The 25,557-nt window shown below is 45.6% G+C and overlaps 1 protein-coding gene across 3 annotated transcripts; it reads right to left on the minus strand.

Annotated features, from left to right (window-relative positions):
* Positions 1–25,474, minus strand: STAG3 (STAG3 cohesin complex component). Of its 3 annotated transcripts, none has more exons than XM_082361339.1 (34): positions 25,340–25,474; positions 23,590–23,772; positions 22,366–22,468; positions 21,851–21,967; positions 20,245–20,341; positions 19,442–19,518; positions 18,953–19,157; positions 18,371–18,522; positions 15,144–15,217; positions 14,080–14,203; positions 13,493–13,591; positions 13,208–13,287; positions 12,415–12,522; positions 12,045–12,159; positions 11,777–11,882; positions 11,494–11,597; positions 11,159–11,251; positions 10,960–11,049; positions 10,501–10,701; positions 10,311–10,381; positions 10,116–10,203; positions 9,560–9,640; positions 9,380–9,472; positions 9,050–9,218; positions 8,819–8,955; positions 7,946–8,047; positions 7,280–7,428; positions 6,893–7,021; positions 6,636–6,793; positions 2,600–2,774; positions 2,249–2,350; positions 1,870–1,948; positions 730–786; positions 1–449 (listed from the first exon to the last, which is right to left on the minus strand). In XM_082361339.1, the coding sequence occupies exons 2-34, from the start codon at positions 23,760–23,762 to the stop codon at positions 441–443; spliced, it is 3,717 nt and encodes a 1,238-aa protein (XP_082217465.1). In that variant the 5' UTR covers positions 23,763–23,772; positions 25,340–25,474; the 3' UTR covers positions 1–440. The 3 variants fall into 3 exon arrangements, 2 of the variants coding, with proteins under 2 accessions (XP_082217465.1, XP_082217464.1); XM_082361338.1 differs by having other exon boundaries at positions 730–789; XR_014235921.1 differs by lacking the exons at positions 1–449; positions 730–786 and having other exon boundaries at positions 2,670–2,774.
* Between the last annotated feature and the right edge of the window lie 83 nt (positions 25,475–25,557).

Here is a 25,557-nt window from a genome sequence, read left to right on the forward strand (position 1 = left end):
TTGACTCAAACATGTTTATTGAGCTAAATCAGCAAGGCACAAAAGAGGCTAGGAAAGACATTCCCAAAATACAGAAAAATGAATGGGCTCCTTCCATTCAACACAGGCAGTGCCCCTCTCCAATACTGAGGCGAAGCTCCCACCCCTCCAAACAAACAGCAGAAAATAGGCACTCTGCTCAAACAGAGGGACAGAGCCATGGTGCACCAGGAAGGACAGGGGGCTTATGACTGCTCTATCCTAGCAGCACCAGAGAAAGGTCAGTCAGAGAAAGGTCAGGTTAGAAAGGCACAGCCCACCTCTCCTTCCCCTCAGAGACCAGGGGTGGGGAAGTAATGATTCCTTTCGCTCCGTTTCCCATTGGCCTTTTCCAAGTGGTCATGTCGTAGAGGTGGGGAGTGGAGACGGGGAGTGGAGATGGGGAGGGACATAGGGTCATGTCAGAAATCCTACAATGAGAAAGATGAAAGTAAGAGATACAGAGACCTAACAACAGACCAAAGGGCAAAGAGATGACTGCAAGGTCCTCCAGAGGACGACTCTCATTCTCTTCCTGTACCACCCCTCCCCCAGGATACTTCTAAAGCCCCAAGGCAGCTGAGACAGCAGGTCAGGGGCTGTGGCCTTTCTTTCCACCTACTTGACAGGCACATGTGCTACCTGCCAGCATCTCCCAAGGATGCACAACTCCTTTTAACCTGCCTTCCAGTCTGTGTTGGGGACGCTCACCTCAGTGTTCAGCTCTGCAGAATCTAAGAGGTCCAGCCCGTGCTCACTGGGGGAAGACTGCTAGAGAGAATGGGATCAAAGATCAGAAGGGTCCCTCCCCACTCCCATCACCTGCAAACAACAACAAAAGGTCCCTTTCCAGTCTCTTGCGGCAAGCTTGAAGGCTGGGGTAGGTCCCTGAAGCAGCCAGGGAGGGAAGAGGGGCAAAGTCAGAGTGGGCAGCGGCATCAGAGTCATCAGAGAAGTGCTTCCTCTCCTGGCCTGCCAACTGAGACCCTTAACTTCGTTCAGCTTTGGAACGAGAGAATGGGGTTTTTCCTGAGGGGACTTTAGGAAAGACTAATAGAGGCCTTGCTGTCTAGTCTCTGGGTTGAACATGTTATCTGGTTTTCCCTTTGAGCACAAGACCTCCACTCGCCTCTTCTACTGTGTCCTTTCTCCACCTTCAAAGAGCAGAGAAGGGAGCAGAACAGCAGCAGACACACAATCCTTTTCTGTTTATAAGGCGCCTTCACTTCGTATTTTGTGTAAAAGGTCCATTTTAAAGATGAGGGGGTTGAGAGGGGTTAAGGAGCTAACTTGATAAAGTGGTAAAACGGAAGACTTCTAGGTCTCCTCACTCCAATTCCATGCTTTTCCTACTGAACCGGCAGCATATCCTCCTGAGGAAGCAGGCAGGCAAGGGTAGAAAATGGAGTGACTGGAGGAAGAGGGGCTGGGGCAGCCCTGTAAGGAGAGAGGAAGGAAGGAGGGCTCTGCCTGTGTGCATGTGTTATGAAGAGACTTGCTGAACGGGCTGCAAGGTTGGACTGGGTGACCTTCCATCTCTATCTAGCTCTAGGACTCCCTTTAATTCTTAGGAGATTAAGAGGAAAAATACCTATAAGGGGATTGAGAGTGTGGGAGTGCTATTCCAGTCCTTTTTGGTATTTAAAATTTTTTCCCCCTATTTCCTTGAAGTCCAAGCAAAGTCAACAGCAACTTACAAACCCTTCCTCCTTTACTCTATGATTCTTTCAAAACGTCTTGGGCAGCTTCCAAGGACAGGGCATCATCAGGACAGAGGAGAATCACAGTAGTTTCTCTCCCTCACATCTGCTTCCAGTTCTAGAGGGAGAAGGGACTGTTGGATCCACTCACCTTGTCTGTACCTTGCCACTCTTCACTTGAGTCATTCTGAATTTCTAATTCTTCTTCATCCTCTTCCATCAGGCTGAGCCTGGAAACAGTGGCAAAGAGTAGAGGTTTTCAAGGACCCCTGAGAGTTTCTCAGAGGCACCCCAGGGGTAGAGGGTGGGCAGTAAGCAGACCAGGGCTCCAGAGTCCCACTCCAGCTTCAATCAAAGCAGCTCTACTTATACCTGTTTTACATACTAGGGTTCCACGTTACACTGGAATGAAGTGTTCTGTGGTTAAAACAAGTCCACAAAGCACCAGCATAGAAGCAATGAGAAGGAAAGAACCCCCTCACAATGGGTGACAACTGAAGTGAAGACAGAAGATGATGAGAAAAGCTCACCGGGTCAGCCGGTTGCCCAGACCAGGACGCAAAGAGTTGAGTGGAGTCTGGAAATGCTGTGGACTCGAGGACCTTAACCTCTGGGCACCTAAAAGGGACTGGCTGTTGGGAATGAAGGTGGATCAGTGACAAGGGTTAAAAATAAAGGTAAAAGGAGGAGGTAAAGTGGCCAGCATGAAAGCCAGTAAAAAGCTCAGAGTGGAGGGAAAAAGAGAAAATGTAAAGCTAAAGAAAGGGGAAAGGACTGGAGAAGAACCCGAGAATGAAGGGGTGCTGTGGGAGGGAACAACACAACAGAAATGACGAGACACCAAACTGGGACATCACAGCCGGGCTCTCCTGGGGCCGCACCCTTGGGTAAATGCCAATTCTGAGCCGCCGCCTTCTTCCATCTCTTCCAATCCCCCCAGGGGCTGCCTACTTTTCACAGCCGTTGAGGTGAGGGTGGGTGTGGGTGGGATACTGTTCAGCTGTAGGCTTTCCTCCTGTGATGCAGAGATGTCCTCTCTGTGCCGCCTGGAGGGGCCTGCAAAGCAGCAGAGGCACATGTTAACTGTAGACCAGGTACCACCACAGACAGTTTTAGTTTTTCAAGACCTGCTCAGGATTTGGTAAGGAAAAGTTATAAAAGAAGGGAATGGAAAATCTAGATGGTCTCATTATGACACGACTAAAAACGAGTACAGCCCTATGTACTATAAAAAGTAGGGTTTACAGAATTGTACCAAGGACTTGTCCAAGAAAATCTCATTACACAGCTTAGAAAACAAGGAAAGAGACATACATTCCACAGATAAACAGTAACATACAAACACAAATGTGAGAGAGGGTTGGAGTCCCTAAGATTGAGAGGTCTCAGTTAATCAATGAAGACATCTGAGATCCTATTCATTCAAGATTTCTGTAGTGAGAAAAAGCTTAGAATGGCCTGAAATGAGGGAGGAAACATGAGGGTTAAGGAGAAACAGAAAAATGGGAGACTGGATTTTTTAGAAGCCAGAAAAAAATGAGATAACTGCAATGTCAGCACAGTTCTAATATGAAGGGTAAATGGAAGACCTGGGGCTCAAAATATTAAGGACTCTCTCCTGCAGAGCTCCAGGAAGGCAGAGGAGGAGAAAGAACCCCAAAATGTCTTAGAAAACCTAGGTAATGCTATTTTTAAAACATAAGTCAAATCCATATTAATATCTGTCAACTGTAAATGTTCATACCCCCATTACCCTCCCTCCCCACAGCCTTGTTTGTACACTGAACTGGCAACCGGAGAGTGAGCTGCTTCTGGTTTAAGCAGAGGGCTACCGAAACAGGGAAGAGCCACGTCTGTGAGCTTGTGTTCCCAGAGAATAAACCTTGGGCCCCCACGTTGACTCCTAATCTCTCCAACCTATTATCACTGGCGTAATGTCCACGGATTCAGCCCCTGGGACCGCTCCCTATCTCCATCTTCACTGGCTTCCTTAGCCATTCAGGTTCATGACTTTAAGTACCAACTCCCACATCCATCTCAAGCTTCTGCCTGCTCCCCTCACTCCAGATTCCTGTCTGTCCAACATCTCCAGCTGCAGTAACATGGCTCATACCAAAGCCCTGGTCTCATTTCTCACTCACAGCCTTCCCCATCTCAGTTGCTATCAACTCCATCCCTCCAATTATTAGGCCAAAATCCTTGGAGTCATGCTCAACTCCTTTCTTTCTTACATCTTACATTCTTTCTTATTATGAGGTCCTATCAGTGATATCTTGGAAGTACGTCCAGAATCTGGCCGCTTCTCACCACGTCCGCCGCTCCCCTGGCTCACGCACTCTCATCTCCTGTCTGGGCCCCCACAGCAGCCTCCTCACCAGTTCCTTGGCTTCAACCCCTGCCTCTCCTTCGGTCAGTTCTCAACACAGCAGCCAGAAGGAACCCCTTAAAATTTAAGGCAAATCCTGTCACTCCTGTGCTCAAATCCTCCAATGTTTACCCATCTCACTCTGAGTAAAAGCTGGAGTCTTTATTCTGGCTCGTATGCTCTGGACTCCTACGACCTCTTTGGTCTCATATCCTACACAGTCTCCATTCAGCAATACCGGCCTTCTCTGCTGTTCCTTGAACGTGCCAGAGACATTCCCACCATGGCCTCTGGACCGGCTGCACCCTCTAGTCTGCTATTCTGACATACACAAGGCACCCCCTCTCTCACTTCCTTCAGTTTTCTCCCCTGCATTCATGTTCTCTCCAAGGCCTTCCCCCGATCGCTCTTTATAAGACTGCAATCCCCGCCTCACCAGTATTTCCCCATCCTCTTCCACAGCATGCATCACTGTCTATCTGACACTGTTCGAAAGAAAGTTCACTGCAGTATTCCCAGCACAATTGAGCACAAGGTGCTCAGTAAGTGTCTGCTGAATGAACAATGGAACCGATCTTTTCAGTTTTCTCCTACTTTTACAAACTGTTTTAGGCAAACCAATCTATACATCGATGTGCTTTGGCAAACTCTTACCTTTCTATGTTCTGCTTGTGCTTTTCTGCTAGCCCATGATACTCACTCCTCCTCTGTTCAACTTATATAAATCTTACCCATTTTTCAAGATCCAGCTTAAATCCCATCTTCTTGATAAAGCCTTCATAGATCAACTAAACTTAAAATGATACCTTCCTTCCCTGAATTCTATAGCATTCATCTGTCAAATCCCTGGGAATTTATTACTTACTGGTGACTTCATAACTCAGATTTTCTATAAATGTATTTTCTTTCTTTTCTATTAGATGGTAAGCTGCTTGAGAATCCTTCAGGGCCTCTAAAACACCTAACACAGTATCTTGCATACAGTACGTCCTTAGGTGGTATACAAAAGACATTAAAAGGAATTCATACCCTACCTCACAACACACACAAAAATTAACTCAAAATGGATCACAGACCTAAATGTATTAGCTGTAACTAGAAAACTCTTAGAAGAAAACACAGGAATAAATCTTTGTGACTTTAGGCAATAGCTTCTTAAGACATCAAAAGCACAAACAACAAAAAAAATAGATAAGTTGAATTTCACCAAAATTAAGAACTTCTGTATTTCAAAGGACACCATCAAGAAAATTAAAAGACAACCCACAGAATGGAAGAAAATTTTTCTGTACCATACATCTGATAAGAGACTTTTGTCTAGAATATGTAAAGAACTCAACAAGAAAAGGACAACCCAATTTTTAAATGAGCAAAGGATTTGAACAGACATTTCTCTGAAGAAGATATACAAATAGCCAATTAAGCATGTGAAAAGATGCTCAACAGCATTAGTCCTCAGGGAAATAAATGCAAATTTAAACTACAATGAACGAGATACCAATTCACAGCCACTAGGAGATGGATAAAATAAAAAAGACAATAACAAGTGTTGGCATGAATGTAGAGAAACTGGGGCCCTTGTACATTGCTGTTGGGATTGTAAAATGATGTAGGCACTTTGGAAAACAATTTGGTAGTTCCTCATAAAGTTACACATAGAGTTACTGTATGATCCAGCAATTTCACTTCTTAGGTATATCTCAAGAGAAGTGAAAACCTACATCCACACAAAAACCTACACATGAATGTTCACAGCAGCATTATGCCTAACAGTCAGGAAGTGGAAACAACCTAAATGTCAATTAACTGATGAATGGATAAATAAAATATGGCATATCCACAAATGGAATGTTATTTGGTCATGAAAAGTTATGAGGTACTGATAAATACTAAGTATGGATGAACCTTGAAAACATGATGCTTAGTAAAAGAAGACACACAAGGCCACATACCATATGATTCCATTTATACAAAATGTCTAAGAATAGGCAAACCCAGAGACAGGAAGTACACTTGTTATACTGCCTAGGTTGAGGGAATGGGGAGAATGGCGAATGACTACTAATATTTTAAAATGTACACTAAAAAGCACAAACTAACACCTCAAACTTATGATTTCTAGGATATAACCACTTAAGATGAGACTATATTAAAAAAAAAAAGAATCAGCTTAAAGAAAAAAACAGGTAAATTATAAGACAGGTAGTGATCTGAAGATTAAAAAATCATGAAGGTTATATAAAAATCTTTAAAAATTGGAAAATAACAAGATGTCACGGAGAGGCATCCTAAATGTACAGATTTCTTAGTTCAATCTCTGGTTTTATGATTAGTTTCTACTTCATTTTTCACAGAAGTTCGCTGTTTTTAGTTGGCTAGATAAACCTTGAAGAAAATGAGTACCCTTAATGATAGTAGGTGATCAATGAAATACTTATGTGACCAAACGCAAGAGTTTGAAGGAGGCAAAAGCCAATATGCTGCTTATGTAGGTAGTGGCGATCAAGGAAGTAGCACTGAGCACCCTGATACCTGCATTCACAGCACTTTACCTTCAATGCGCCTCTTCTTGGAGCGGGGGTAGCCCTGAGGGCTGGCCTCTGCTGTACTCTCTACAGGGCTGAGGGACTGGCAGTAGGTGGTGACTGGACCCCAGGGACGGCCAGGTGCCTGGGAGACACGTTGCAGACACTTTTCCAGGTAGGACAGTCTAAGAAAGGGGTGGGATGGAGAGGCTGAAGTGGTCACAGGCCCTCACCACACCCTTCTTCTCTAACCCCCATCTCTATCCACCCACGCCCTAACTTACAGCAGCTGCTTGTCCTGATGGAAGAGTCGGGGGGAGAACTCTGAAAGGAGCTCCAGGAATGCCAGATTTGGGGGCTGACTGGAGGAGCCAGCTGGAGGAAGCTCAGACAAGGAGAACCTGATGCCTTCCCTTGGTTGAGCAAAATCATTTTAGGAAGATAGTCCCTTCCCACTTCCCTCCCAGGGCTGAGGCATCCTGTCCAAGTGCTTCTTCCCCTGGACCCAGCCTGTCTCCAAAGGATACCCGCTCACCAACTCTACTGCGACTCCTCGGCATGCTTACCCTCCCCCTCTGAGACCTCACTCCCAGCCCTCCCTGTACCCAGCCTCTGGCTCAGCCCTCTTAGGAAGATTCAAGTACCTTGCTTTCCAACCAATACTTCCTTACTTGTGTAGCATGACCACAAGGTCACGGTTCTGTAGCTGCTGGGGTCCAAAGCTCAAGGCAAACCTCCTGGCCAGGTCCCTCATCTCGATGAAGGCTGGAAGCTCATTCAGGCCCTGGGGCCCCTGTTCCTGCAGCAGTTCTGTGTATAACTGTGTCCAGGGGACATGGCACATTTGGGAAAGGGAGGAACAAGATAGAAACAAGGAAGTATAGCATTCCCTTCTCTGCCCAGAAATCCAAAAGGGCTTGGGACACCATCTGCTATTTTTACTCTTTCTTTCCTCCTAGGACACTGACCCTATTCCTGACTCCCTTGCAAGAGAGAGGCTTCACCCTGCTCTGTAACAATAAAAATGTCTGTAGTAACTGAAGGGGTTGAGAGAGAACAGACTAGAAAAAGAATGAGGAATTCCCTATCACTTTACTGTTGGTGCTTCCATGTCCTAACTGACATGGAGTTTCTATGGGGTTGGCATGGAAACTGCCCAGACAGTTATAAAAATACTTTTTATGGCTCTACTAACTGTGAAGGTGACTGTCATGTGGAATAAAAGCCAAAGTAAATCAGAAACTTCCTGCTCTGAAGGATCTCACGTTCTAGATGGCTGTGGGTGGGCTGCAGGAAGGGCACGTCAGGTCTGAGGCACTGTAGGCGGAAGGGCGTACCTGCTTGAGGCTCAGCAGCAGGATTCGGGAACAGTGATTTCGGTCGATCTGCCTTGCTCTAGTTAACGTTTCCTTGATAATGTCACCATAGTCGTTGTAGAACTGATGGAAAGGAAGTGGAGAAGATACTGTCTGACCACAGGAAAAAACTATTTGTTTTGTTTCTTTCTTCACAGCCCTAACCGTATCTCCTTCCAAAACAGCCTTAGGTAGGGAAATGTGAACCTAAGCATAAAACAACTCATACTAGACCACACCTCTAACCAACAGGTACAAAGCCCCAAAGAAATCAGTTTAGGCAAATAAGGGAAGAAACTCTGCCCTGAGCCCATTTCTTGGAGAAGAAGGGTAGTAAGCGTGCCAGAGCCCAGTGTCATCCAGCACCGAAGCCTTTGCTATTTGTCTTTCCCGACTAGAACAGAAGCTCCAGGAAGGAGGAACCATTGACTATTTTGTTCACTGAGGTGTCCTTAGTGCCTGGGATAGTACGTACTCAGTGAACAGAAATCAACACAATGGTGGGTTGAGGAAATGAGGTATATATCTAGGTATCTCATGAGGATTGAACCCTCTTCCATTCTTATTTCCCTTTCTTACATTACCCCATTCCATAGACTAGATTCACATTAAAAAAAAAAGTCTGGACAAGAAGAATAAGATACTTTCCCTCCAATGAGCTTCTTCCTCCTAACAGTTTTTTCTCCATTAACTATTTACTACTAAGTCTCTTTTCTTTATCCCTTTATTCTAAACTATTGGCCTTCCCCCCTGCTTCTCCTTTTAAGCCTGATACCATCATCTCCCCAACCCTCCTTTCTGTAGTGCTACAGCATCTGCAGCCATGGCCGTGCTCAGCTTGGCGCCCTGCTGTACCTTGTTGTAGTGTTTGAAAACATCCGAGGCTGCGTCCATCTCCAGCACCCCATAAAGCAACAGCTTGCAGAACCCAGCCAGGAGGCGGCGCCGCTGGTGCAGCTGCTCTATCTGTAAATGATCCTCCTGGGAATGACCTGGTTCACATCAAGTGGAGAATGGAAACATCAGAATCACAGATTCAGACCTCCTGCCCTATATGCCTGAGCCCCAGGTATAGAGCCCCTGTACCACTGCCCAGTTCTCCAGGCTGGATGAAGACGTGGTCCATGAGGAAGCTGGCCAGCTCAGACTGGAGTGTGGCTTCAGGAATAAAGACAAGGGGCTTAAGGAACTCTCGTCCCCCGACAATCATCTGAGGGCTGAAGATGAGCAGCAGATCACTTAACAATACAAAAGCCTGTCAGGGAAAAAAATGAACGCTTAAAAAGGACAGAATATTGACCAAGACAGAAATTACATTGCTAATATCCCCTCAGAACGGGGTTTCCTCAGACCACAGGGTCGGGGTGGGGGGAATGACTTGCGTCCTGACATACGCTCACTTGAGTAAACGCTCACCTGCTCCTGAATCTCAGGATCCACATCCGAGAGGCAGTTCTGGCAGAGTTCACAGAAGGTCACCATCCTGCCCTTCAAACTCAACAGCTGCTTCTGTGGAGACAATGGCTTCAGCAGGGAGAAATGAAGGAAGACATGGGCTCCTCCATTCCCGTTCCCCCTACTCAGACCCATATTCACCTGGGAAGCACCTGATCCAGAAACGTGGGTTAGTGTCCAGAGAATGGAAAAATAGACAAGAGTCAAGGCTGGCAGGATCACCTGTAACAACCAAATGTTACAAAATGAGGGTCAGGAGTAAGAGGCAGGTGGGGAGAGAGAGACAGACAGGCAGATACAAAGGAGGGAAAAAAGAAAAAAGCAGACAAGAAGAGAGAAAATGAGATTAGGAGAGACCCAATTCCTTTTCTGGTAGAAAAAAACTGATTCTGGAAGTCTTCAGAGGATTCTATCCTGAGTAGGAATGCCACCTCTCCCTAATTTATTTAAAGTCTCCTAGACCCCCTCAATATTATCCTTGACTCCCCAGAAACCAGAGAGAATGGCTGTTTTCAGGTGCTGGAAAGTACATTCACCTTCCAAGATTGGGATGGAAGGAACGACACACATGATCAAGATCTCTCTCTCTCTCATCCGCTCCACAGCCCTGGGACTCGAACTGCATGTGAGGTGGCCACCTAGGACATGGCCCTTAAAACTCCTCTCCTGCCTCCACGTCTCCAACTTGTCTACTTGCCTGGTGAGGAACCTCTCCTGTGTCCACAGCCTTCCGGAGGAGTCGGTAGCACGGCTCATAGAGCTCCCAGCGGGTTAGGTCATGGGCACTTTGGGGGGCGGGGAGAGAAAAACGTTACACTGGAAGAGAATGAGAGAAATCAACCCCACAGACAGCGGTAGAAACGGAAGAGGGAGCAGGAGGGGAGCTGCTCACTTGTAGAAGGCAGAGAGGCGCTTCAGAGTGGCTGCCAGACTGTACACCTCATCCTCATCTAGGAAGGACGACTGAGGAAGAAAGACGGTCCACAATGGGATTTTCCCAAGAACTCACAGATCCACACCCCCATCTTGGGGCCTCTCCCACAAAAGTCTGGGGTGTCCCGTCATGCAGCCCCACTCCCAACCTGCAGCTGCTCTTCAAGCTCCTGCTGGAAGCGGTCAGTTAGCAGATCCACAAGCTGGCTGCGGGCAAAGTCCACCCGGCTGAAGAACGTGAACTCCGGATTACAGAGCAGATAGAGGGCATGAGCACCAGCCTCAAGCACCGCTGGTTCCGCGTGCTTCACCACCACCTCTTGGAGCTGCTGCAGGAGCAGCTCCAGGTGCTGAGAGAGAAAAAGGTGGGAGAAGACCGTGCTGTGGTGGGGGGGCGGGGAGGACAACTCCTCCGGAGGGGACTAGAGGTGGGGAGAAAAGAAACAGGGTCGAAAGCTTTAAACTTCAAGGATAAAATGCCTCAGAAAGGGAGGGCTTATTGGTTTTTCTAGAATCCAGGTTCTTGAGAAAAACCGGATACTAGCAGTAGAACCTTTGGCCCTAGGACGAAAGTAGCAAAGTATAGGGAACGTGTCCTCCCCTCTCACTTTCTCCAAGCGCCTGGTGCAGTAGATGTTGAGGTCAAAGTAGTTGAGAAGCTGCAGCAGGGGAGCAACCTTCTCCGCATCAGCTGAGAACTGTGGTGATTGAGAGGGAAGCCTACTTATTACCTGCTATACTGCTAATCTGGAGGCCACTTCCTTCCACCCGCTCATTCCCAGAGGCTGAGCAGTGGGGCACCTCTACCTTGGCCAGGAGCTGGGGGAGCAGGGGGATGAGGTGCTCAGTCAGCTTCACCTTGTCATCGGCTTGGATCTTACGTTCTTTGGGGGTTAAGCCCTGGAATTACAATCATTTGGGGGTGGGGGTAAAAGTGTGTGTACATGTATTCCTCTGCCCAACAATCTTATCTTCCCAGGAAGGAAAACTCAGCAGCTCCCTTCAGATTTCTTTCTCTGGAAATGGAATTCTTTGAGGGGCAGAGGAAGGAGCACCCGAACCTAAGACTTGAGGGTTAGGATGGACAATACCTGCCTGGATTTAATATTGCTAACCAACCTACCCTGCCACTCGTGCCATACCTTCCTCCCCGTTACCCGCCCCACAGGCGGGTGACCCTCGGAAGCTTGCCGGACACTGGACACAAGGACTTCTATCAGTGTGCTCTCCTGTACGTCGCCCAGGTCTAAGGTGGCAGGAGGATGGAAAACACAGAATCACAGGGTGGCCACCCTCCATCTCCAAGGACCCCACCGCCCCACCGCCCATGACACCTATGCCTTTCACAAGTCAGGAGAGAAATCTCCCCTGGTTTCCTACTAGGAGATGAGAGGTCCCCTGCCCTGGCTACCAGGTGGCACACACTCTGGTCCTTCTCCAGCAGCAGGCTTGTCAGACTCTCCCAGTCCTTCAGCTGAGGCCCCGCACAGTCCCACAGGCTGTCTACTAAGTATGCAGCGTGGTAATGGAGCTGTGGAAGAAGACAGATGTTAAGTTACTGAAGCCACATGTTAAAACTCTAGGAATTGGCCACTAACGAACCATTTCTCTCCTTTCTGCAGTGCCAGCTCCCATCCTTCTCTACCTGAAGGTCTTACGCATGAGAGCCCAACAGCTCCTTTCCATACGTCACCTCACTCTCCACAAAAAAGGACAGCAGAAGGTGGAAGAAAGTCCTCTGGGAGCGCGGACTTCGGCGTCGCTCTCTCTCACCCACCGTTCTTGTCTCACACTCAGGGTAGAAGAGCCTGGTAGAGGGGACACAGGGAAAGGGCATAGCACGGAAGGAAGTAAGCAGTGCAACAGTTACCATGGAAGGAAGAAACAGTCCAAGGAGAGGATTAAAGGAAAAAGAGGCGCAGAGCTAAGGAAAGCCCCAAGGCGTTGAGAAGGGAGGGAGACTTTATAGGTATGGGAAGTCCTTAGAAAGAGCAGCAGCAGATGATGGAGAGAAAACAACAGATGACGGTGCTGAAGGAACAAACGAAAAGAGGCCCACTCACTTCCAGTACAGAAACTCCCCTACAGCAGAGGCCAGGGCTCTGTTAGAGGCGTACACAACAGGGTAGATGCTCTCACAGTCTGCCTCTGTCAGCACCCCTTCCATGTTCCTGCCAGGAGAAAAGCAGAAAAAGCAGGTGGACATAGATGTCGTCCTCTAGCACAACTAAGGCTAGAAACAAAAAGGGAAAACCAACAAGGATTAACTCACAAAGAACTTTCAAATGGAAGAGTGGAAAACAGAGGGATATGAAGAGTTAGAGAAGATAGGAAATTTGCCCCCTGGAGATCCTGCAACTCGGGAGTGACCTCTGTCTTTCAACCTGTATATAAACAAGAGTCAACCTACAATCCGTGGAGGGATAGGACTCTGGAAGGGCCTGTCTGATGCTGAAAAGGTAAGTCTGAGGGCTTCCCTGGTGGCGCAGTGGTTAAGAATCCACCTGCCAATGCAGGGGACACGGGTTCGAGCCCTGGTCCAGGAAGATCCCACATGCCGCGGAGCAACTGGGCCCGTGAGCCACGATTACTGAGCCTGCGCTCTAGAGCCCGTGAGCCACAACTACTGAGCCCATGTGCCACAACTACTGAAGCCCGCGTGCCTAGAGCCTGTGCTCCGCAACAAGAGAAGCCACCGCAATGAGAAGAGTAGCCCCGCACCTAGAGAAAGCCCACACACAGCAACGAAGACCCGATGCAGCCAAAAATAAATAAATTAATTAATTAATTAAAAAAAAAAAAAAAAAAAAAAAAGGTAAGTCTGAGACGCTTGCCTCTCCACTTCCCAGGACTCACTTAAGGATAAGTGTTAGTAACCTGACGGCCTCCACTGCCACGTCATACTCTCGGTCCATGACCATGGAAACCAACCGGTCCTGTAAGAAGGAGAACATTGCTCAATAGCTCATTGTATCCATCCCAAAACACCGTTTTCTTAGAATCTGAGGGATTCCTAAAGACAGGGTGTAGAAGCAGACACTGGGATATCTATGGATATATAAAAGTAACAGACATGGATAAATGAGGTGGGGAAATGGGAACCACAGACAGCCAAGCACAGGAGCACTGGCCCGATTTTACCTTAAAGCGGCTGGTAAAGAGCTCTAGGCGTGCAGTCCAGTCTCGGTTGCCGTACAGCCCTTTTAGAGCCTTCAAGCACTTCAGACGGACTTCTCGATGCTACTGAGGAGAAGGGAAATGTGGCTGACTCCTCCTCTACTCACCCCCACTGGGCCTCCATACTTCCCTCTCAGATTACTCATTCTGGGCCTGGGTGTCCTCTGTATCGAGGACTCTGAAATGTCTCAGAGACAATGAACAGCTGTCTTCTCACTTAAAATCCAAAAGGATCACAGCAGAATTTAGCAATCATGATTAAAAGGATCTTTTGGCTACCACCCTGGCACTTGCATTACCACCCTGTCAATAACTTTCTCACCTTTCTATAGGGAAAGTCTTTCTCCACTCGACTGTGGTTTTGAGGCATTTAATCGCCGAGATATATCTTTCTCTCTCCTAACTTATCCTACCCTCCCAAATACTGGGGGAGTTTCCAGGTTCAGTGTCTTGATGAGCTGATCACTGACCACTAGTGAAACACCTAAGTGGCAGTACCAGGAAAAGCTGAAGCATCCTAGGGCAGGGAAGAGGACTGACTCAACTCTCACCTTATCATGCAGGGTCCAGCCAATATATTTTAAATAGCTGTCAGTGAGGAAAGAGGTACTGTAGCTTTGCATCCAAGACCCAAGCTCCTCAATGCAGATAGCACGGATCTCAGGAAGGACATCCCTAGGCACAGAGAGAAACTGACCCTTATTACCTTCTCTCCAAACTCACTTTCCATCCCAGCAGATATCTCTTTGTCACAGGAGAATCTATTTTCTTGACTAAACACCAGGTACTAGGCCTTTCATTTCCTCCTCCCAATGTGAGTATTTTAAAAAGTGAACACTTTATTTCTGTAACCAACCTATAAAATAGTTGAACTTATCCTCCATGCCCCTTTTAAAAACTGATTTTGGAATTTAATTTAGCTGTTGCCCAAACTGCGTGTGTGTGTGTCTAACTGAGGTACAGTTGATGTACAATATTATATAAGTTTCAGGTACAACATAGTGATTCACAATTTTTAAAGGTTATATTTATAGTTCTTATAAAATATAAGCTATATTCCCTGTGTTGTACAATATATCCACGTGTCTGTTTTGCTTCCACTTCAAGATAAGATTACATCAGCTAAAGGGTTCTGGAAAGGCAGAGGTTGAAATCTAGGTAAGAGTGAGACACAAATACTGAGGAAGAAGTTCTTTACAGTATAAAACTCCCCTGCCTTTAGCACAGTGTAAGGCACAGTGAAGTGGGCTAGGAAAAGGCTTGCCGAGCTGTACACCCTCAGAAAGGCCCTGCCTTTTGGCTCTCTGCTCTTGTCTTCTCAAGGCTCAAGCCCCAGGAAGATGGGGGAGGGGAGGTCTCAGGCAAAGCTGGAGCAGAAGAATACTCAGCAATGCCTTACCCTCTTATCGTCTCTCCCAGAAGAGTTTACACAATCCTTTGTAGGCGGGGATAAACTAAACCTAATCTGGAACATTTGTTGTTAGAGTTTTTGCCCCTGCTGCACTAGCTGTGGGACTAACCAGATAACTCAGGGTTAGGAGGAGACCTTGTCACACTTCCACAGACTCCATAACTGAGGACCAGCTGCTTCAATGAGAGGAGCCCAGTAACTCACCTGTACCGATGTACAAAGACACCCCTGAAGAGGGCATTCATCATTCCCTCAATCTCCTCTTGATGCTCTTGGAGCTGGAGGACAGGGAGTAACAGGTCAATCTCTCATGTCCCCCAATAATATAAGGCCACAAAAATATAAGAAAAGCATGACATCCACCTACTTCCTATTAATAAGAGGACACAGTCTGAACCTCTGGTATCCTTTGTTCCCTTTTAAACCTTCTAATTTTTTTTTTTTTAAATTTTCAGGACATTTGGCTTTATTTCCCACACGTTCATAATACTTCTTTCTCCCCAAGTCATTTTTTTCCCCCACATGAGAAATATACATCTATAGTAAGGTATGAAAGTTACAGGCCTCTAACTTTCTCTTTCTACGGATTAGATACCTTGGAAAAGAATATCACCTACTCATCCACTTGTGACAGTGGATAGGCCGGTGAAATCAGGCAGTCAACAGATACATCTAAAATACAAAGTTGATGAGAAGGGTGGAGTTTGCAAATGAAAGTAATGAAACTCATCAGTCAAAAGCAGCGAAAAAGAAAATGTAGCCAACACGTTATCAGAATAGAAAAAGGTTAAACCTTCTAATTCTGGAAGAAGCCGTATAGTCAACTAATGCCTCAGAGATCTGTGTTTGGAAAAAATAATATCCCTTCTGTGTCTCATTATTTTGACTATCTTTGGCTATTCAGAGGCCCTAGCTGATAGTTATACATGTTTTTGACTAACAACAATTGGGAAAAAATTTTTAATAAATGCAGTTTGTTTGACAAAAGAAGCGGAACTAACAAAAAAAGAGAAGAGATTATATCAGTGGTTCTCAACTGGTGGCTCCCAGGGGACATTCAGCAATGTCTGTAGACATTTTTGGTTGGCATAACCTGGGAAGGTACTACTGCCATCTAGTGGATAGAGGCCAGAGATGCTGCTAAACATCCTGTAATGCCAGGACAGTTCCCTAAATGCCATTGTTGAGAAACCCTAGATTAGATGAATAACAGATAACAAGGAAGCAGAATTACAAGGGAACATTCTTTAAGGCAACTGCCCCAACTCTTCAATAAATCAATATATTGGGGGAAAATGGGGGGTGGGCAGAGGTTCTGTATAAGAGACTTAAGAAACACAACAACCAAATGTAATGCATAGTCCTTAATTAAATCCTGGTTGGAATTAACCAGATATAAAAGGTACTTTGGGGACAAATGGAAAATTTTAAATATGAATTGCGATTACAAAATATTAGGGAATCATTGTTAATATTTTTGGATATGAAAATGGTATTGGGATTATGTAGTAACATTTTTTTTAGACGACATACTTAAGTCTTTAGGTTGAAATACCAGTATGTCCATAATTTAGTACAAAATAGTAAAAAAAAAAAAAAAATAGATGAGGCAAATGTAGTGAAATATTAGTTAAATCTAGATTTAAATCTAGTTAAATCTAGATTTAAATTAAATAATCTAGTTAAATCTAGATTATTTATATGCAGTGTTCATTCTACCAGTGTTATCTATTTTTCTGAACGTTTGAAAGTTTTCTTATTTAAAGGAAAAGGAAAGAGAGGGAGGGAGGGGCTTCCCTGGTGGCACAGTGGTTGAGAATCTGCCTGCCAATGCAGGGGACACGGGTTCGAGCCCTGGTCTGGGAAGATCCCACATGCCGCGGAGCAACTAGGCCCGTGAGCCACAACTACTGAGCCTGCGCGTCTGGAGCCTGTGCTCCGCAACAAGAGAGGCCGCGATAGTGAGAGGCTCGCGCACCGTGATGAAGAGTGGCCCCTGCTTGCCGCATAGAGAAAGCCCTCGCACAGAAACAAAGACCCAACACAGCCAAAAATAAAAATAAATAAATAAATAAATAAATAAAATTTTAAAAAAAGAGAGGGAGGGAAGGAGGAAAGGTGGGTCATCAGTACCAAATTCTATGTAAGTTGAAAAGGGAGACTGAAAAAAGGTCATTGGCTATAGGGATTAAGAAGTCACTGGTTTGGAGAAAATAACTTGAAAGAAAAAAATGGGGATAGAAGCTAGGTAGTGAAAGGATTCAGTTGGATATTAAGGAAGTAAAGAAATATTAAAAGGAAGGATAGAAATGGAGTAGCTTATAGAGGAGAATGAAAGAAGATTCAAGGGCTTATATACATTTATAAGTGGAGAGAGGAAAACAGTGGGGAGGGAGAGATTAAAGACAGAAAGCCAAACGATAACTGATGAAGCAAGAGCCCAGAGAAGTCCAAATAATAGGAGTCACCCTAATGTATATAATTTAAGATTTGAGACACACCCAGTACACATGAGGTTTAAGACATACTGACAGTGAAAACAGCAAAAGAGAATCAGGAAAGCATAGATTTTTCTCTAATGATTTAGCATGGAAGATATCCTTGGTGAGAGCTGGAAAACAGTCAACTGGCATAGTTAGACATGATGAGTCCTGCCAACCTCATGGTGGGGGAGGTCTCAGATACTTAGGGGGAATGAGGGGGAAATCAGTGTTAGTCTCATGACAGACACAGCTGTTTGAAGGTTTAATCAGTGTAAAAGATTTTGTTGGGGTTTATGTCCTCCAGTGGTCTTCTTCAAGTTTAACAGGAAACAAAGCAAGTACCTACTATGTGCCCAGCTAGGCAATTTATTCATCTCATTTAATCTTCACAAAAAGAATTATCCCCTTTTTAAACGAAAGGAAACTGAAGCTTAGAGGTTACATAAGGCCATGGAGCTAGTAGCTAACTGGAACAGAATTTAAACCCAGGAGAGATTGAAAGGCCTGTGTCCTATCCATTCCTTGAAAACTTGGCCTCCCGCATCAGTGGTTCGCCTTCAGTACTCCTGTGGTAACCTGCATACTGCACACTTGACAAGAAAGTCAATGCTTAACCCCCTGCACAAGATGCAGGCACAACATTTAAACACCTGTGATAATGAATGCAGACAATGGAAACTGAGCAAAAGTGGAATTATAGAGAACTCTAAAATTTACTCTAAACTAGAAATGCTCTATTGAGCCCACATCCCAGAAACAAAGTGAGTATGCAATAACCTCTGACCGGAGGGGTCTATTAAACTATTGCCAGACTCCAGCATTCATGATCTGAAAGCTTGCCTGGGGGACTGTGCCTTAGCAGAGAGAAGCTTGGGGACTGATAAGGTGGGCTGCAGCAGCTGTGATGGAAGCCAGGAGAGGAGGGAAGAGGCAGGGAACACTTCTCACCTCTTTGCGTTTCTCCAACAGGCTCTCCAGTCGCTCAGGTGATCTCTGTCCTGGCCCCTTGTTTCGTTCAGCCTCGTACTGACGTTGATTGTTGTCCTTGTGCAGACTCAGTTGGAGGGCAACTCTTACCAGGGAGGTCATCAGCTTCATGGCTTTGAGTCAGTAAAAACAAGATAAAGAGATCATTACTTAAGTCAGAGGGAGGGAGGGTAGGTTCAAAAAAGAAGGAAAAAAAAGGGCAGTGAAAAAGAAAAGCTGGAGCAGGGTGACCCTAAAATCCTAAGACTCACTGTTCTGGAGTGGATTTTTTCTCTCCCTAACTCTTTTGGGCTTCCTTTAATCCTTAGCATATTCCCAGTGGTGAGCTATAAGAAACACATTAAGGTTGGAAACTATCACTGTAATCCACTCCTTTTTACAATTCCACTAATGAGAAACTGGATGGAGGTTTGGGATAAAAGAAGCATGACCCTGAAGTAAAGAGCTAGAATGCAGGTAGGAAAGAAGATCCAGGATTGGAGAACAGAGGAAAGTTCTACCAACCCCCAAGAGAACATATACAGAATAAAAGTGACTGCCTACCAGCCAGGGTGCTAGTGTGACGGAAGGCACGGACTTGGGAGTCTGAGAGGCCAGTGAGCAGAGAGATGAGGTTGTCCATAGGGAAGCCATCATAGAGGAGACTATACTGGCACCGATAGACCAACGTCCTCACAAATTCACAGAAGCTGCCCTGGAACTTCTTCCAGGATGGGCCTGGAGCTGTCAGAGGATAGTCTCCTGAGTCCTGTAAAAGAGTTTATGAAAAGGATGGAAAAGTTATTACCAGGTCTACGAAGTCACAGGGACTGGATGTCAAAACCCAATACTATAGTAAAAATGTATCTCTTATACCTCATTCTCAACTCTACAGGCATATTCAGATAACGTGTATAGGTCCCCTTTGCTCCCAAGAGATTAAACTCCTCTTTCTAAAAGCTATCCTATTTCCCAGAATCCGAAAGAAGAGGATAATGGGCCTTGAATTTTGAAAAAAGAGTGGCAAGAGGATCCTGGACTGTCTTCCTCCACCTCATTAAACTGTTCTGTTAGGTGCTGGATGATCTCCGAGTTGGACATCTTCTTGAACATCTCAGCGGTCACAGTGCCTGAGGAATGGAGGAGATGAGGTACTTAGAAGGCAAATAACAGGACACTATGATCATTTAACATATACATTTGAAGATGAGCTAGGAAATGTACTGAAAAGAGCTTAGGTGGGGAATCAGAAGACCTGAATCCTAGTCATAAATCTGCTACCATCTAACTGAGTACCTGCTATAAGGCAACCTCTCTAGAAAACCCAAGGGAATCAAACAGTGGAAAACTATGGTTAAAAAAAAATATTCCAAACAATCAAAAAACAAAGAAAACTATGCCAGATTCTTATAATACAACCTGCAGTCTTATAAGACTAAAGTTAGGTCATGGCCTCTGGGGACCTGGGGCCCCACAACTTCAGTGGAGAAATATGAGATGAAGTGGCTGAGAAATAAGGAATAAGAAAATAAAAGATTATTTCATTTAGAGAAAGGAAGAGTAAAAGTCTGATGGTCCATTTCCAAATTTGTAAACATCATACCATCACGTTAGCATGATTATTTATTTTTCTCCAAAGGGTCTTGTCTCCAAACCAGTACATTTCCTTACTGGATCACTTCCCTATTTACCTATCAACAATGTAGTTGATACTAGTTAAATAAGTGAAATTTTTCTTATGCTTTTCCCTCTCCATTTATTTAGGAAATGCCTAATCCTACACATCTAAAAGGAGAAAAAGTTTTACAATATAGGAGCAAAGGCTGGGGATTAGAAAAGGGTAGGAGTTTCCTCACCTTTACATCCACATGACCGGATGAAAAAGTTAATGAGCTCCAGGAATCCTGCATCCTGGTCTTGCTTGTAGCTATCCAGCCACTCATCTACCAAGGACTAGGAAAACAATGTGGATGATTTCTATTTCTGGCAATATGACAGACTAGAAATTCTGTATAAGCTTTCTAACTGAAGCATCTAAACTTCTGATTAAAATATTAAAACATCTTTTAAAATGTATTGCTAAACCAGAATGAAAGGTAAAATTCCATAAAAGCCAAAAATGAAGTGAATGTAGCAATTCTGAGAGATAAGCAAGCTGACTTTTGCTCTGAGGGGTCTCTTAACTACAGACAGAAAGTCAGGAAGCTAACTTTCTGTCCAGGTGGCTGCATGGACTGTAGAGCATAGGAGACAGAGCCCACAGGGCTTCCAAAAGGAGTAGCCCAAAAGGAGGCTCCTGCAAAGAGTCACACCCTCATGAAAGCAAGAATGAGAAATAAACCTATAGGTAAGATGGGGCCAGCAAGAAAACTAGCTTGTTATGACCTTAGTGTGGGGTAGAGGGAAAAACGAATTGTCCCTTGAGAATTCAAAACCATAAGCCAGTTCCCATATCTGGATTTGCAGTCCAGATCCACATTACCTCTACAATCAAAATAACCTCAATCAGATAATTTAATTAAAAGTGATTCTGGAGTGTCCTCACTCAACCACCAGAAGCAAACGTAGGTTTCCTCTCTTAACAACCCATCTTCAACCCAGGCCCCAAAGAATTCCAACACACAGAAACCAGTAACAAAAATAAAAATAGAAAAACTCCGTATGTTTGAAAATTCTAAATTTTTCTAAAAACTATAAAAATCCACACTATACATCAATAAAGGTGAATCTCAAACAACTGAAATAATTTAAGTCACAGAAAACTAAAGAACGACTCATTCACTTAAATTAAGGAAAACACATTCATTGGTGATAAAATTATAATGCAAGACAAGGGAATGGTTAACAGAAAATTCATTCTAGTAGTTATCTCTGGGTGGTGAGGGAACTGGGGGAGTAAGGTGGAGGGAAGATACACAAGGGTCTCTACAGCACCATTAAGGTTTCATTTCTTGAGCTGGGGCTAGAGGCCTGGGTGATCACTGAAAAAAAATTTTTAAGTGCATATATGCCTTACATGTTTTTAGATGATAATGGAATTACAATAAAATTATTGAAAAAGAAATGTAAGAAGAGAAAAAATATGTGGGGAGGGAAAAAAAATTAGGTATAACTGTAAAAGTGGAGCTAAAAAGTGACAAGGGTGAACAAGTTGCCACCCAAATCCAAGCGTCTTTTCTACATTATCCAATGCCTCTCCTTGTCTCCTCCGTCAATCAATCAAGGCAAAATCTATCCTGTTCTGTGATACTATTAGGAAACGAACATTCCCTCTCATGTAAGATCCCCCTTATATCAATCACTCCAAGGATTCACTCTGTGGTCTTATCTGCCTTTCCTGATACAGGTTACATTCACTAAAATGTCTACATTAAATCAAGTTTGTAGGCACTTGTACTTATCTTTCCACCCAACAAGGGGTGAGAAGGTATCAAGAAACAAAGGTGAGACACTCTGTTTTACCTGCATGTCACTTTTGGCAGCTTTCACAGCATCAAAGAGATCACTAGCTGGTGGCTCTGACTCTTTCTGACCATGAGCACGTACCATTCGGGACCCCTTCTTTGGACGTTTTGCCACCTAGTAAGTGTAAAGAGATCATGAATATCTTTAAAAAGTCAAAGTGACATTAACACTTGGTCTCATCACACAAGTAGGCTTAAGCTGCCAATTCCACAACAGAGTTTGAGTTACTGACTCAGATTAGAAATAGCTGATTTTTATATTGTAAACTTTATTATTTCTAGTCTCTTGTCCTTTTAAAAGTCCCTAAGCCCCATTCCTGTTCCTCTATACCCTAATACCCTCTTCTCTTATTCTTTGCTCTTCAAAATCTGCCTTCTTCCTACTTCTGTCCCTTAACACTTTTTAAGCCTTGTCCTTTCATCAAGCATATCAGCTGACCTCTTCTAGGTTTTCTTTTGCTGCTTCCCAGACCAGGTTCAAAAACAAAACAAAACAAAACAAAACTGACTCACTGGGGTTGTTTTGAGTGGTCGTTTTGCTGCTCTCTTCCTTACATTTCGTCTCAAGTTGTCTTCGAAGTCACTGCCTTCACCAGCTGACAAAGATTCACTATCCCTATGAGGAAGTGTGGTTCTGCTTAGATACAACACCCTAGTCCCTATATATAAAAGGGTAAATGAATTATAATTTCTTTTTGTCTCTAACTTTACACCCCTCTCCATGAGAAAAATATATTCAGAGTTTAAGAGGAGATGAGCTTACTGTTGCCAGGAAGTAGGCACAATGTCTTAAGGGAAAACTTTCACTTGAATAAAGCACTGGAGATGAAGAATGAAGAACTGAGGTAGGTGAAGGACAACCCTTTCCTAGTATCCTCTCTGACTAAGAGAATCAAAAGATATTCACATAAAAAAAAAAGATATTCATGTAAGCAGTGAGGGGATCACTGCTGAGTAGAGAAAAATGGCTCAGGAAGTCATGTATTACTAATACACAAACCAGAGATTAATATGTGCCTGGTGTTAAATTTTACCCCTTGAAAACAAATTCACGTCTTGTTGTAAATTTACAAAATAGATATAACCTGGTGCCAAACAGCAGCACGGACAAATAGAAATGATTCAGAAGAAACCAATTAAAATTACCATGGGATATTCTTATAACTGAAGTATAACCTTTAAAAATTGTGAATCATTATGTGGTACACCTGAAACTTATATAACATTGTATATCAACCATACCACAAGAAAAAAATTACCAGGGGATAAATCAGACCTTGATTAATTTTTTCCTGGAAAGATTTTTTTAAAACCCAAGACATACTCATATAATCTTCACAGAATAAGCTCATAAATGTTAACAGATAAGGACCTGTTTATAAAACCCCAAACAAAAGAACTACAGGACACCAGCTAAAAAGTATACACCAGTTTTCAGGCACCAAATAAAGAACTCTTTTCCCTTTCCCCCATCTGTGGGTCCCCACCGGAGGCTGTCCGTGAACATACAAAAGCGTTCAAGAAAGGTTCAGACAAGTTGGATGATGGATTCAGAACAGGATGGATTATTCCTGACGCCTCCAACACATAGGACAGCCGAAATCCAGCCTGTTCTGAACCAGTATAGCATCTCCTGGCTTTTCATACGTCACACACGTGTTGCCACTTTACCCGTCTGTTAAATGAAAACGGGAAAAGCTGCGGACAAGGCAACGATGTCCCACCAACCCCACTCACCCCTCCGAAGTCTGGTCCGAGTCCCTGTCATCGCAGGGCACCGCGACAGACGAACTAGAAGACGCAGACAGGCTCCTCGGCCCAGTCCCCAGCGCTCTGCGCAGCGGGGAGGACACGCTGCTCGGGGAGGAGGAGCTATGCAGCTGGGAGGAGGACGACCGCAGGGTGGGCATGGTGGTCCAGCTGCGGGAGAGAGCGAGAGAAGGGGGAAGGCTTCCTGCCCCACCGCGTCTCCATCCGCAGCCCCGACGACCCCCCTTGTTTCCAAGGGAACTGCTTTGGAACTCGGGGAGTGGGGGGCCCACAAAAAATAAGACGGAGAACACACTGTAGATCAACTACACGTCAAATTAAAAAAGAAAAAGAAAAGCACAGCTTTTATGGTTTCTCCTGGGCTAAACCATAATAGAAAAGAATATTTTTAAAAACGTGTGTGTGTGTATAACTGAGTCACTCTGCTGTACAGCAGAGACTAGCACAACATTGTAAATCGTCTATTACTTCAACTGAAAAAAAAAAAAAAAAAAAAGACGGAGACAGTCCCGACCTAAGGCATCAGGGCGATAAAGACACCACGGCCCCAACGCCGACCTCCGGTTTGGAGTCACTCCCCAAGCACCGAGGAAGGCACACACCAGGGCAGCTTAAAACACACCCCTATCCCCAGGATTCGGAGTCAACTGCCCGTGAAAGGAAACCAGCTCACAGGGTGCAAACGAGAAACAAGAACCCCCCCCAAAACCCCTCACAGAAGCACCTAGACTTCCATTTCTACAAGGCTAGAACGGGACTCCTCAAGGACCCGACTGCGACGCGCTTAACGATTTGGGGCTAGAGGCGCCATCAGAACCAGGCCGGAAACACTGAAGGAGTCACGGAAAGCTCGCATTCTCCATTTTTCCAGAAGAGGTGATCTCTACTGAACGCTGGGCTACGCTATTTGGGCGGAGGAGCCGTCTAACCGCTCAGGAGAGCGACTATCAGCCTTTGGGTCTGGGATTCCTGGCCTCTGTGGAGGAGGGTATGGAGAAGGGAGAGTCCTCTCTCAGGGCCGGAGTGCGGGGAAGGGCGACCGCCTGGGTCAAAGAGGAGCCTCACTGTCTGAACCTGGAACAGCGACTTCTGGCCGAGCAGCGCTGAGGAAAAGTCACCACCGCGGGTCCCTCGGGTCTCTGTGGTCACCCTCCCCCCGACAGCCCCACAGTCCGGCACGGGCGCCCGCCGTTTCCCTTCTGGTGGCAGAAGAATCCAGAAAAACGCGGGAAGGCGCGAGCCGTGCAGTGCGCAGGCGCGAGCCCAACGGCTCGTCTCGGAGGGCAAATTGTCGCGAGGCTTGGGCGTGTGCGAGCTCGTGCTCACCACGTTCCAGTCACGGCGCTCCGGCAGCCTCGTGCGGCCACGAGCTCTTCAGCGTGCCGCCGTGTCACGTGGGCTCCGGCGCGCTGGCCACCTGCTTCAACTCGGCTCCTCCCGGCCCCGCCCCAGCCCCGCCCCTCTGCCCCCAAGTTCCCCCTCCATTGGCCGGGCTTCACACTGCACTAGCAAGAGCTCCTTTAATCTGGCTTCTCAACTGCCGCAGGCTGGGTTCCACCCAGGCCCCGCCTTGCGACCCAAATAGCCACGCCTCCGAGGAAGGCCACGCCCTTCCCCCAGCCTCCTTAGTCCTGCCGAGTCCCGCCCCGCTGCCGAGCTTCCCCAGTACATTGGCTTAATTTCTCCCTTGATCCCGCCCCTGAGGCCGGCTCCTTACCATCATTGGCCGGGCCCCGCCCCGGGCCCCGCCTCCTGTCCGGCTCCCGCTCCCATTGTCTCGGCAGATGCCGCCTAGTCCAGCAATCGTGCTCCGTGTTCAGTTTTCGGAGGTCGTGCTCTTTCTCTGGCCGGCGGGGCGATCCCGCTTCAGAGAACCGGCTTCCTGAGTTCGGGCGGCTCTTCTTTCCTCCTTAGGACCCACTTTGCCGTCCCAAG

Source organism: Balaenoptera borealis, assembly GCF_965194805.1.
Source record: "Balaenoptera borealis genome assembly, chromosome: 16".
NCBI lineage: Eukaryota > Metazoa > Chordata > Mammalia > Artiodactyla > Balaenopteridae > Balaenoptera > Balaenoptera borealis.